The sequence below is a fragment of the Canis lupus genome, chromosome 2, assembly GCF_003254725.2.
Source record: "Canis lupus dingo isolate Sandy chromosome 2, ASM325472v2, whole genome shotgun sequence".
Classification (NCBI taxonomy): Eukaryota; Metazoa; Chordata; class Mammalia; order Carnivora; family Canidae; genus Canis; species Canis lupus.
Window position 1 is genome coordinate 65799638 of NC_064244.1, and position 13289 is coordinate 65812926.

General features: G+C 34.9%; 1 protein-coding gene across 5 annotated transcripts in view; it reads right to left on the reverse strand.

The window, feature by feature from the left end:
* Positions 1–13289, reverse strand: part of PHKB (phosphorylase kinase regulatory subunit beta) — a 215074-nt gene that overhangs the window by 11884 nt on the left and 189901 nt on the right. For all 5 annotated transcript variants that reach the window (XM_025448119.3, XM_025448120.3, XM_035713913.2 and 2 more), the window contains 2 exons: positions 12557–12759; positions 931–1065 (listed from right to left, as the gene is read on the reverse strand). In XM_025448119.3, the coding sequence (XP_025303904.1) occupies positions 931–1065; positions 12557–12759 (338 nt within the window). The remainder of the gene's footprint in view (positions 1–930; positions 1066–12556; positions 12760–13289) is intronic.

The following is a 13289-nucleotide window of genomic DNA, read 5'->3' on the forward strand; positions in this document are numbered from 1 at the left end:
GCTTTCCATTCTGTTCAGCTGGCCTATTTAAGTGTTCATGTGCCATCAGCACACTTTTTATCATAGAGGCTCCATAGTATGTTTCACTGTTAGGGCAAGCCCTTCTTTCATGTTGTTCTGGTTATTCTTGCATGCTTGCTTCTCCATATGAAGTTTAGTATTAACTTGTCTACCTCCATAAACAGCTTGTTGGAATTTTTTTGGAATTGCATTAAATTTATATCTGATATCTTTATAATGTTAAGTGCTCCTCTGTAAGAACAAAGATGTCTTCCCATTTCCTCAAATCTATTTTTGTAGAGGACTTCTTTTCTAGGCATATAACTATACCATCTTAGAAAATATCAGGCATACAAATAGTGCTATTAAATGCTTGCCTAAATAATTATATTAAAACTCTTACTGTGATAAAACAGTCTTCAATGCATTCCATAAGTATTTTTTTGTTGTTGTTTATTCTAAGCTTTACACAAGTTAAGTCTATGAAATGATTTAGCTCTGAATAAGTTTATAGTCTACTTAGGAAGACAGAGTTACAGGCAATGTATTTAAATAATGTTACCTAACTCAAATCTTTATGCCAAAATGTTGGGAAGAGATGGTAAGTGCTACAAAGGTTCAGAAAAGGAATTGACCAAAGTGGTAAAAACTCTTATATTCTGTACAAAATAAAAATTAAGATACACTGATAAGCTATACCAGAAAACAGTATAAAATTAAATTTAATACAAAATCACAGCTGAAGATAAACATTTTGAGTAGTATCTTTGTGTACACTGTCTCCTAGTAAGGTGACCTCTGATACTGTTGTATTTTATTACTATCTTATTAATTTCATATATGAATGAAATATATATATGGCATATATATCAGAGTATGATGTTACTATAAATACAGAGTGTTCTGTAGGTAATAAAGGGTCCTCATTACCCTCCATTCTGTTGAGGCTGGAGAATATCCAACAGAAGCTGTTTAACTTCACTAGGTGACAGCTGATACAAGTCTCTAGCTGGTTTGTCTCCGCCACGGATCTGTAGTTCATACTCCATAGCATGGATAATCCACCTGAAACAAAGAGAAGCATGAATCAGTAAATCACCTCGTGCTTCTCACAGCAGTCCCCTCGACAGCACTGACCCATTCAAAGGGGAATGAAGAAAAAGTCATCGGAATTTTCTGAACCATTGATATAATTACTTCCATCAAGATTATATGACATCACCAGATTCTTAAAAAAAGAGGTCAGGTCTGCTTTTGCATATGTGCTTAGGTAGTAAACTTAAAAATAGGTAAGGACTGAGGTTCTTACTAAATGAGATTCTATCAATTTGGTACAAAAGTATACTGTGTACAATAGCTGCTACACTATTATTTTCATAATACTAGATATATCCAAGTAGGATAAAAACAATTCATTGGAATTGGAAATGGGCTGAGATATGCTATTACATAAGTGTTCCTTTCCCAGGAAGGACAAGCACTTATACCTATTTCCTTTACTTTGCAGTTATTCCCTTGTGTTTGGAAAAGACAGGGAAGTATCTGCCTTCGAAATACAAGGACACAGTTAGTTAGAACTCAATTATAGGAGTATATTAGAGAACATACTTTTTTTTTTTTTTTTTTTTTAAATGTTTATTTATTTATGATAGTCACAGAGAGAGAAAGAGAGAGAGGCAGAGACACAGGCAGAGGGAGAAGCAGGCTCCATGCACCGGAAGTCCGATGTGGGATTCGATCCCGGGTCTCCAGGATCGCGCCCTGGGCCAAAGGCAGGCGCCAAACCACTGCGCCACCCAGGGATCCCTAGAGAACATACTTTAACAGATTTCAGAAGAATCTTCTTTACAGATATTTAAATGCTGTTCATGTACCTATTCTTAAAGAATCTATTCTTTAATAGATATTTAAATGCTGTTTATAAAATATTTTTTTTATTGCAGAGGAGGCTTTAATGTAATTACTTAGGCAACTGGATTGCTATTTATGTGTCTTGCATTTTCCAAGGTAAAATATTGAATTATTTTACATATACGTTATTTCACTTTTTAATTTAAGAAGCTTTTAATATGTATTTTTACAGTTTCATCTCATTTCTTTCATTTACTGTATTTTGAGGAAAGAACTCAGACTAGTTATGCAAAACAAAGAAAACCATGGAAATAATACTGTGCCTTAGGGAATCAGAACTCTACACACCATTAGGAAGAGCTAGGGAATTAGTTTTATATAGCAGATTTCCAAGCTTTATCCTTAAATCCTTCGATGAACACTGAATAACAAACACAGACAGTGCAGCTCAGCAACTAGAAAGAATGTGCCTTCACCACCCATATTACTTTGTCTCCCAAAGGGGAGCAGTATAGCCAACCCACTGGGAGAAATGTCTGGTTACAGCAGTGAAGAGTTTAAAGTGGTTAAGTTACCGCACTCAAATATGTCATTATCTTTTTCCTGATACACTTTATCGAAAAACAACCCACAAGGCTATTGCAGGTACAGAGGATGAAAAAGCTGGGTGGAAATAATCAAAAGATTAAAGTCCTTCTTTCTCTAAGGCTGCTTTGCAAAACAACACTGATGCATCCCCATGGGATACTTTTAATGTCTCTCATAGGAAAAAAATAAGAAAAGCGTGAAGCCTTCCCAGTTGAGCCCAGGTGATATCAGCCAGGCATATGTCCCTGCCTGCTGGGCCAGGCCACAGGCCACAAGGCAAATGTCCTTGTTCTCTGACTGCTCCAATCTCACTGCCTTCTGCTGAGGCGACCCAATTCCTTTTCCTACCCTTTCCCATATATTCTGTTGTTATCATTTCTGGAAGTTAGGAATTTAACTAGTTTACCAGTTAATTGCACTGAGATGTATGAAAGATACACAAGGATGGAACATAATAATTTAAAAAATATATATTATTACTATTATTACTGTTGATGGTACATGATAAATATTTAATAGTTGCTCACTGGTAAGAACAATAATGATGACAAAGCATGTGCAAACAACAAAATAAACAAAACAACAGAACATGTGACAGAATTAAGATTTACCGTTTATATTTCTCTAATAGGTTGAAAAGAAGAGCTGGACTAAAACTATATTATTGTCAAAGACTAGAATGTCTTTAATTTTTAATTCTCATTATTATGAATTGTATTTAGTCAAAATGTTATATCAGTTTAAAAGCCACAAAGATATAGTTTCTTTGGATGCTTTGATGTTAAAGTTGCCTATGAAATTAGCTGTTAAAGTAATAAACTGCTCCATGGGCCTCTGTTTAAATAAAAAATTGTTTTTAATTTTACAGGTTATAATTATCCTCTATTATTTTCTTTTCTTTAATATTTAACATTTACATTTGAGGTAACTTAGTATAAAAGGAAGAGCATCAAATTAAAAATCTAAACACCTGTCTTTTGGTCTCAACAAGTCAATGGAATGAAAAGTAAAGTGGGGTTTGGAAGTCCTTTACCAGATTAAAAGTGACTGAAGAGCTATAACAACAAATGCCACAGGTGGGTCCTGTTTGGGATCCTGACTTTTTTTTTAAATTTATTTTGAGGACAACCGGAGAAATCTGAATAAGAACTGGGCGCTAGGTGATATTAAGGAATTACTGATAAATTTTATCGGGTGTGATAATAGTATTGTGTTTATTGAGAAAATGTTCTTTTAAAGATATACATAATTAAAATATTGAGAAGTAAAAGTAAAAAAGTCTGAGATTTGCTTTATAAGCTACCGCCAAAAAAAAAAAAGATGAAGCAAATATGACAAATGTAAATTGCTAATAATTTAAATAATGGGAACATGGGTATTTACCAAATTATTCTATTATTAAACATTTAAATTTTTTTATAATGAAAAGCAAAAGCAATAAAGATAGGCTTAAGTGACAATTCTGTCACTTACCAACTGTGTCCCACTGGCAAATTATTTTTCAAATGGGAATATTATTCTTACTTGTTCAGCTCATTTTATGGAATTATTTTCAGGAACAAAAAGACAATGTATGTTAAAAAGCTTTTGAAAGTATAGAGTCATAAAAAAGTTAGAAAACTCCTTTTATTTGACCTCTGATACTCAGGTTGGAGAAAGATAATACAATGTTTATACTGAAGTCTTGAAGTTTCAGGAGGTGTCCCCTTCTAAAAGAAATAACTTTAAAATTTTAAAAACACTAAGTTTCTAATTTTCTAAAACTTGAATTATTAAAACTGAGCATTATTTATCACATTTACCTTTTATAATCTTTTGTGACAATAACAAGATAGTTGGAGATCTAAAAATTTCCCCTCAGGTTTCTTCCTTCTGTTCACAAAATCTCAGCAGTTCTGTGAGCCAAATTATAGAAAACATTGTACTCAATAGTCACCAAAGAAAGGTGACTGTTTTCCATTCATTCTAGCACAAATGAATATAATTTATCTGCCATATTACTAAAAATACATTTATTCATTCAAAAATACTGTCCAAACCAATCATTTTAGCTTAGAATTCTTCAAAGGACTAAAAAACAGCAAGTCTTAGACATAAACTACTACACTGGGATCCCTGGGTGGCGCAGCGGTTTAGCGCCTGCCTTTGGCCCAGGGCGCAATCCTGGAGACCCAGGATCGAATCCCATGTCGGGCTCCTGGTGCATGGAGCCTGCTTCTCCCTCTGCCTGTGTCTCTGCCTCTCTCTCTCTGTGTGTGTGTGTGTGTGTGTGTGTGACTATAATAAATAAATTAAAAAAAAAACAAAAACAAAACTACTACACTGCAAAGACAGAGAATGTAAATTACCTAGGGAGAAACACCCCCAGTTAAAAAATTCAAAGAGTTTTAATCCATTTTTAGAACTACTAATATGAAAGGGCATTAATTCCTTTGCATGAGAATATCTCACTTCTTATCCTTATTCCTGCTGACAAAATCATCAAATCTGAGTTGACAATTCCAATGTAAAAGCAGTTAATGCAAATGGGGAAAGAAAGCAAGTGAGCAAATGTGGAAGGTCAAAAGAATGAAGGTTATCCTTGGATCACATCCATATAAATTCAGTCTGTCTAAAGAACCAGGGACATGCTCTACTTGCCAATAAGCAAATGAGAAAGTGGCAGATACACACGACTGACCAGATCAACCTTCATGTGTATCAAGGTTTGAGTTGAGGACAATGAATTCCTCAGCACTGCTGCAAAAGTATGAAAAGGTGGACTAGTATTCCTATATAGTCCTAGGGACAACCTTATCCTTCTAAAAACTATCTTGTGAGGTTAGTAAGCATACTGTCCACATATTGGTATTTTTCTTTCCAACATGCCCCAATCAAGGAGTGCAATATACAGTAAAGTACATGGAAATCTGACATCATTGGTAAACCAGGACAGCTAACATTTTCTGAAAACATGCCTCTGATTCATAGCAAGAAACAATTTTAAAAATAATCATTTTGAGCCAATTTGAAGATACTAAGAAGTGCTTGCCAAGTTTGCTGTTAAACAGGGAATGAATAACTCTCTGCAAGCATTTACTAAGTCATGTAAGAGGAGATGGTAAAATTGCAGGAAAGAACTTTTTTGCTTGATTCATATTAATACAGAAAGGGTGATAATTTGAAAAGGCAAGCTGAGCTTCCTGTCCGGTAACTGGAGAACAATGACTCACTTACTCTACCCCTGAAATAATCAGAATAGAGGTAGGAGAGCTCTATCATCTCACTTCCTCATATCAAATGTCAAAAATAAAGACCTTTGAATGAGCATAAAGACATGCTAATGTACTCAGACCTCTAATTATCTCCTTTTTCCTTTATTGCATAAGCAATGTTACAGTCTAGTACCTATGACATCAATGGCCCAGCTGTGGGCATCAGAAGAGAAGACATGCCTGAATCATAATTGCTTACAGATGATGTCCTGGCAGTATGAAAAGCAGAGATGAAAAAGGCTTGATAACATATATCCTCAAGGGTTATCTCCCACTAAAGCCTGACTGACAGACCGAAAGCAGAAAGCAGTTGATTGGAGGTCTTTACAGTAATGGGCCTGTCAGGAACTTGATCTATTTCAACAAGAAAGCTGGAGCACAAATCAATAATGAGACAGCAAATCAAATCATTATCAGACTAGAATACCATTCCTGTGAGTAGGTTAATTTCGTTCACAGGAGTACCTGATAGCAGTAATGTTGAGAAATTGCACTGGCAGGATTAACTTTGGAAAAAAGAGGAAAGAAACATAGGTAGCATTGATCTAAAGCAACTGAGGCAGTGGGTGATATAAATAAATAAATTTTAAAAGCCCCCAAACCTCATAGATAAAGGTTAAAACAGGGAGATAAAAGTATACATAGTGCAGAGGAACTCTAGGTAAATGGACCATGACTAAGATGAATGTTCTTATTTCTTATATCCATTCAGCCTAGTGAATGTTGGCATTTCAGGAGGAATATGGTGTTAAAAAGTGACTAAACTATCAATCTCTTTATTTGTAATCAACAAGAGAAACAATAGTAAAAGGTTAGATATGAATGAGTCTGAAATGCTTTAATTAACCTTTAAGGAAGTAAAAAATTAATGTTTTCTAGAACACCCCCCCTTCTTTTAAAATCATGCTGCTATCACCATAATACACAAAGGGGTGACTTAGAGGAACAGTAAGTTCAACAATTTATAAGAAATTTGACATTCAAGGACCCTATAAATGAATAATTTGCTCATCATTAAACAAACTAAAACTTTCTAGGGACTAACTCAAGTAAATTCTTGTAAGAAACATATATATTTCTGTAGCTGGCAGTAAACTAACATGCAAGCAAGCCATTCACTTAGGGAGCTGACGTCCGAGTAAAATTGACTAAGGATAAAGTGCAATACAAATATATTTAAAAGATACAAAAACACCTTTTCTTTTTTAGAGGGACACTATTCCAAGTCCCAGAGACAGGATAATTGTACTTCTCTAAAGTTGTCTGATATCCCTAGAATAGAAATAAGGTTCCAAAAACCTTTCTGTTAATGTGGTAGGAGAGCACTATGGGCACAGGTATAAGGGGATTTTAGAGGGTTTGGCAAGTATCTCATGAGGGATGATTAAGTGATGGAGGGGAGAGACCAGGTCAGATGGCAGTAGGGAATACAGAGGGGATTCTGAGTTAAGGTTTCTGTATGAAAGGCTTAAGGATTACTGCACTAGATTCTCAAGTAGAAATAACCACAGCAAAAAGGGATACTTCTAAGCTGAACATATTTTATGGGAGTAGAGGGTCTTTGAAAGCCTAGGACTGGAAGATGGGGGGAGGAATGTGTGTTGGAAGGGAGAGTGTCCTGCTTCTTGGGGCTTCTCGTGTGTATAAAGGTATGCCTAGACGTATCTATACTCCAAAAGCCATATGATACATGACCTCAAATTACTGAATGTCACAGCAACACTGCTGAAGCTTTATAAAACAACTTCACATTCCTTACTGAGAATCCCCACAATCCAATGAGGAAGCAAAGCCAATGATAGCTTCCCTATTTTATATACAGGAGAGCTGGAATAGGTGGTTGGGAAACATGAACACTGGAGACATTCACTCTAGGTTCAAATCCTAGTTTGTGGTCTTGTGACCTTGGGCAAGTTACTTTGCTAAATTTTCACGGTATTTTAATACATTTCTTGCAGCGTACAAAGAGCTAATTCAGAATCAGTTCCAAATCATCCCCATTTGTTTGGTGCCATGATGAATAAAGTGGCAAAATTTAATTTCTTATGTTAACTTCTAATGCTTCAGGCTCCTTGGTGTGCCTTGCACTGTGCAGTGCCAAACAGTACTGATGCCGTATTAGAGGAATGACAAACAGAAGATGAAAACCATCTAGAGCTAATGTACATCATAGTTGCTACATGAATACTTGAATACAAAATGAGTCAGAAGTTGAAATCATGGAGAAGAGACCCTAAAGGTCATAAGATTTTAGGAAAACAGCAATGTGTATTTCCCTGAGAAAACAGCAACAGTCTACATAAGTGAAAACATATATAAAGCACTTATAATCAGATCAAGAACTGTGGAATCCGGCAGATCTGGGTATGAATCCCACTTTGACATACTGGTTTAACAAAGACAGGTCATCTAGGCTTTCTGAATCTTGGTTTGCTGATTTGGGGTACTAGTGCCTACCTCAAAGTTGTTGAATCTATTATATAGATAATATATGTGAAGTATTTTAGCATTTTGCATAGTATATAGTAGGCATTTAATAAGTAATATTTGTGGTTATGTTGGAAGAATATATGGAAGAAGACAATATCATAGTCATAGTATGAAGACAATATCATAGTTTATCATAGTGAACTTCTGAGTGCGCTAACCACATGCTATTCATATGCTTATCCCCTTAGATCTTAATTGGGAAAGCTATTTTAGAGAGGTACCATTATAAGGCAACTTGTACCATACTCTGATGTGATTAATTGTACCACTCCATTAATAAATGGAGAAAAGTGCTATATCCTTCTACCCATTACATGTATAGCTGGATTTTCATATAAATAAGGCCCTATTTAACTTGGTAAATTCCTGAAGGACGTGACTTGTACAAATCAAATAACATTTATCAAAAGTAAAAGAGTCCTTTATTTCTTTATCTAATGAGCAGAGGCAGGCTATCTTTTATTTTCCCTAAATTCCCCATTGCTGGCTCAAAGCAAGCTTTCTGAACCTACTTATAACCTACCTATATATTAAACAATCAAATTTTATTAAGCATCTCCTGTAAGCTAGACCCTGACATAGACAGGAAAATAAGATATAGTCCCTATCATTAGCAGAAGTAAATTTCTCAAATAAATTATAGCTTATTAAAAAAAAAGATTTCTCTCCAATTGAAAATGCAACACTATTTGGAGCTAAACCTGTGAGACCCAAGTGAGAGGGAAATACACAGCAATGAGTTGGGCAGGGACATTGTTAATATTCACAATGGAAATACAATGCCACATTTAATTCCAGGATGAGTTTCAGGACAATGAATAATTAAAGTTTCATGGCAAATCTTCATTAGAAGGTCTTCTGCTATCATTAAATACTAAGTCACATGCTGCTATCCTGACATTTTTATTTTGGGTGGCACAGTTTAAGGAAAAAAGGGTATATTATTTCTCATGGAAGGCACTGAGCATATAGAGTAGCAGATACAAAAACTGGAAGAAAACTATTTTTAGAGTAAATTAAACCTATTTCATTTCCATCAAGTGAAGTTTCAGGTCAGATTTGAATTCAAGAAAGAAAATTCCAATGGGTTTTTGGAAGAACATAAATTAGCCTAAAATGCTGAATAAGCAGTGAAGGAAAAACTACAGGTTGAAAAACACAGCATTGGAAGTAAAATTCTGGGAAACTGTTAACTTTTACTCTAAGGCTCTGTTTAAACCTCTGCAAGGATGACTATCACTTAAAGTGGCTCTCCTGAATAGAACATTTATTACAAGGAATGTGCTTTGGAACAGTTATAACCTTTGCTTCTCAGTCAGGTTCAGAGAAATGCCTGAGTCTGGGGCAAAAGAGTACTTTTAATATCCAGTATGGATACAGAGAATCACATTTCCTTTCATTTAGAGACAACTTACATGAAAGATCCATTTCTGTAACCTTATATGTAGTCAAGACATTAGAGTTAAAAATATTAAAGCAAACAGATTGAACAAATCAGGGTATGATGGAAAGTTCTTATAATTGATTTGGAATACCTCTAAATCTTTGAAAGGAACAACTTTAAAGAATAAAAATTAAGGTCAAGTTCTATGCTGAGTGAATTCCCTCTTTGATCAACAGAAAGGGGAGATAAAGGTTGGGAAATTCACCTGAAATATGCTATAATTGAAGTAAGGCCAACAGTTTAAAAATAATAACGTCAAATGAACATCTTTAAATAAAGCTGAAAAATATAACTTAGAAGTAGAAATCTCCTAGAGAAAATAACTGACAATGATTTTATATTTTTCAGGTATTTCCCCCCACATGTTATATGTATGTACAGTATTATTATTGCTCTTTTATTTAAAAATAGAACAATACATTCGAAACTTAGTTATTTTTTCACTTAATTTATCTTAGATATTTATAAATGTCAGTATAGACTTTCTCTTGTTACTTGTAATAGCTGATCAGCATTTTATTATCTGGCTATAATAATTTATTTAAACTAATTTCTACTGATGGAAATCTAGGTTGTCCCCAAGGTTTCACTATTTCAAACACTGCTGAAATGAAGACTGCTATAAAACATGTCTAAATTCCTAGGATGAGAATTGTTGAAACAAGAGGTATGCAGATACTGCCAAATAAGCAACTAGTTTTTTTTATATGTAATTTTGAATGAAAAGCTGGGTAATCACTTTTCACAAAGTGCTTCATACACATGTGCAAAATTAAAACTAAGGAATGGGGAGTGCCTGGGTGGTTCAGGTGGTTGAGTGTCTGCCTTCGGCTCAGGTCATGATTCCAGGATCCTGGGATTGGGCCCCCGCATCGGGCTTCTCCCTCTCCTGCTCTGCCCCCTGTCTGTATGCTCTATTCGTGTTACATAAATAAAATCTTTAAAAAACAAACAAAACTAAGAAATGAAAGGGAAATCAATCAACATAAAAAAAGGAAAAAATAACAAAAAGCATGGTAAACAGAAAACAAAATGGTAGGAACAAATAAGTCAAAATAGAAATGTCACAAATATGAAATACAGATTTCTATGAAAAGATAATCTCAGATTGAGTTAAAAATAAATACAGCATATATGTTGAATATAAAAGATATATCTATATTAAATGAAAAAAGAACATCAACGGTAAAGAGAAGACAGTATATTAAGCTAATAATGACATTAAGAGAAAGCAGGCACAGGAGTAGTATCAGACGGAAAATAATTTGTTATATTTTATGCATTGTAATGGTATCATGGTTATGTTTTTTAAAAGTCCTTATCTCTGGCAGCCCAGTTTAACACCGCCTTCGGCCCAGGGCATGATCCTGGAGACCCGGGATCAAGTCCTGCATTGGGCTCCCTGCATGAAGCCTGCTTCTTCTCCCTCTGCCTGTGTCTCTCATAAATAAATAAATAAATAAATAAATAAATAAATAAATAAAATCTTTTAAAAAAAAAGTAAAATAAAAAGTCCCTATCTCATAGAGATACACAACTCAAGTATTTACAGATGAAATGATATGATGGATGTACTCTAAGCCTGGGAGGGGGAATGAGTGGGGTGAGTAATAGGGAGGGTATGAGTGAAATAAGACTGGCCACGTGATGATACTGTTGAAGCTGAGTGAAAGTATGGGCACAGAGGCTTTCCTATACTAGTCTCTATAATTTTAAAAATGATTGAAATTAAAACAAATCTTTAAAAGAATTCAAGTAGAAAATAAATGGCACAAAGGAAGATATATTGTTTAAATTCAAAGTGACACAGACAAAAAAACTTTCAAATATACAAAGCAAAACTAAAAAAAAAAAAAATGCAAGGAGAAGGAGACAAATCCATGATTAAAATGAGAAAGTTTTATGACTTTTTACCAAAAACCAAAGATTGGGTAGAACAGAAACAGTAAAGATACTAATGATCCAATTTTATTACCAGCCACCTCTACACTTATTCATACTTGCACATTCATATATATTTGTGCCTGACAGACAGACTCTGTGTTCTTTTCAGACACTTGAGGAACACCGTCTCAAACTGCCCATATATTAGATTCCTCTACATTAGTTTCCTTCTTTATTGTTTGATTCTATTCATGTATGTGATAATCAAAAAAATAGTAAAGAAAAGAAACATTTATACTTTATTTGGTTGTGGTAGGTTTTTAAAACATATCCTGTCATTCCATCTCCCATAAAACAATGAGCCTGGTATAAACATGAGGCTGGAGGGGCTCAGTCACTTATCCCAAGTCACTAAAGGGGTAAGTGGCAGCCAGGACTTACACTCCATTCTGCTGAATGCCAAAGCCTGGTCAGCCTGCCTGACCACATTGCCTCACAAAATTCTTGATTAAGAAGACTGAAGATCACCAGACCCTTACTTTTAATTTCTCCTCCAAATAGAACATGTAAGATTTTAATGATTAAAAATCAGATTCTGGTAGAAAAATGGAGGTAGTAGAATATTCTGAAAAGGACAAAAATTTTTTACTTCAGTGTGTTTTCCTGACATTCCGTTTTACTGAAAATCATACTTCGCTTAAGGTTTATCCATTTTATTTACAGGAATTTTTATGGGTTTTATGTTTGGTGTGTTCGTTTTGTTTTTTTGTTTTTTAAACATGATATAGCTCTTTAAATCCCTGGAGTTTGATTTTATCAGAGAACAGTGTTACTTCATTATGTGTAACATGTGAATTAAAAAAAGCAGGAAGGTTCTTTCAGGTCAGGTCACAGGTATTTATTTCTTCACACCAGCAGATGCTGCCTCTATTACTTTGGGGAAAGATGTGCTCTCCTAGATACCCACGAGACCTGGGGTAGGCCATGCCTATTGGAGGACAACTTGAACAACTCTCTTTATGCAAATGCAAAGCACTTTACTCACCCAATTCGTATTTTCAGCATGCCACTGAATAACTCAGGGTTATTGGAGATGATCCAGCCAATATGGATGACCAGTTCTTGTTGAATGACCGCCTCTCTCTCATCGTGGGTATTACACTTGTAATAGATGATGTTCTTAATCACTCTTGGAGACAAAGGATTAGAGATAACCTCTTCTTCATGCCCAAAGGCACCCAAAGTTACCTATAAGTGGCAGAATTTTATTGTAAAAATTTCCTAGCTACTAAAAGATAAAAGAAAAATATTCAAGGCTCAGGATGACTGGCAGGCTGAAATTACTCTACACGAGCTAGGGAATTAGGTAGAATAACTGTTCCTGCTATTTATTAAAATGGCTTTCAAAGCATGACTCCCACTGGAGTTCATGATGGTTCACAGTCTGGTCTGAAATATAAGGGCAGGTAAGGGTCCCAGTTAGGGGAGTGAAGGTGAGTAGATAAAAGCTGGAAAGGAATATAAATAACTATTAGGAGAAAATTATTCTGAATGACTTTAGTACTAGAAACTCCCCAGAGAAACCAAAATACATTGGATAGTTTTACTTTACTTCCCAGTCTACACAATTTAGTATTTGAGAGTATATTTTTCACTTCTTTTATATTTCTCATGTGGAACTTTTGCTCTTTAATAACACTATAACCTTTAAAAAGGTAGATGCAAGGTCATATAGCTCTAGCATAGACCCCACTTATCTCGGCATAGGGCTAGGCACC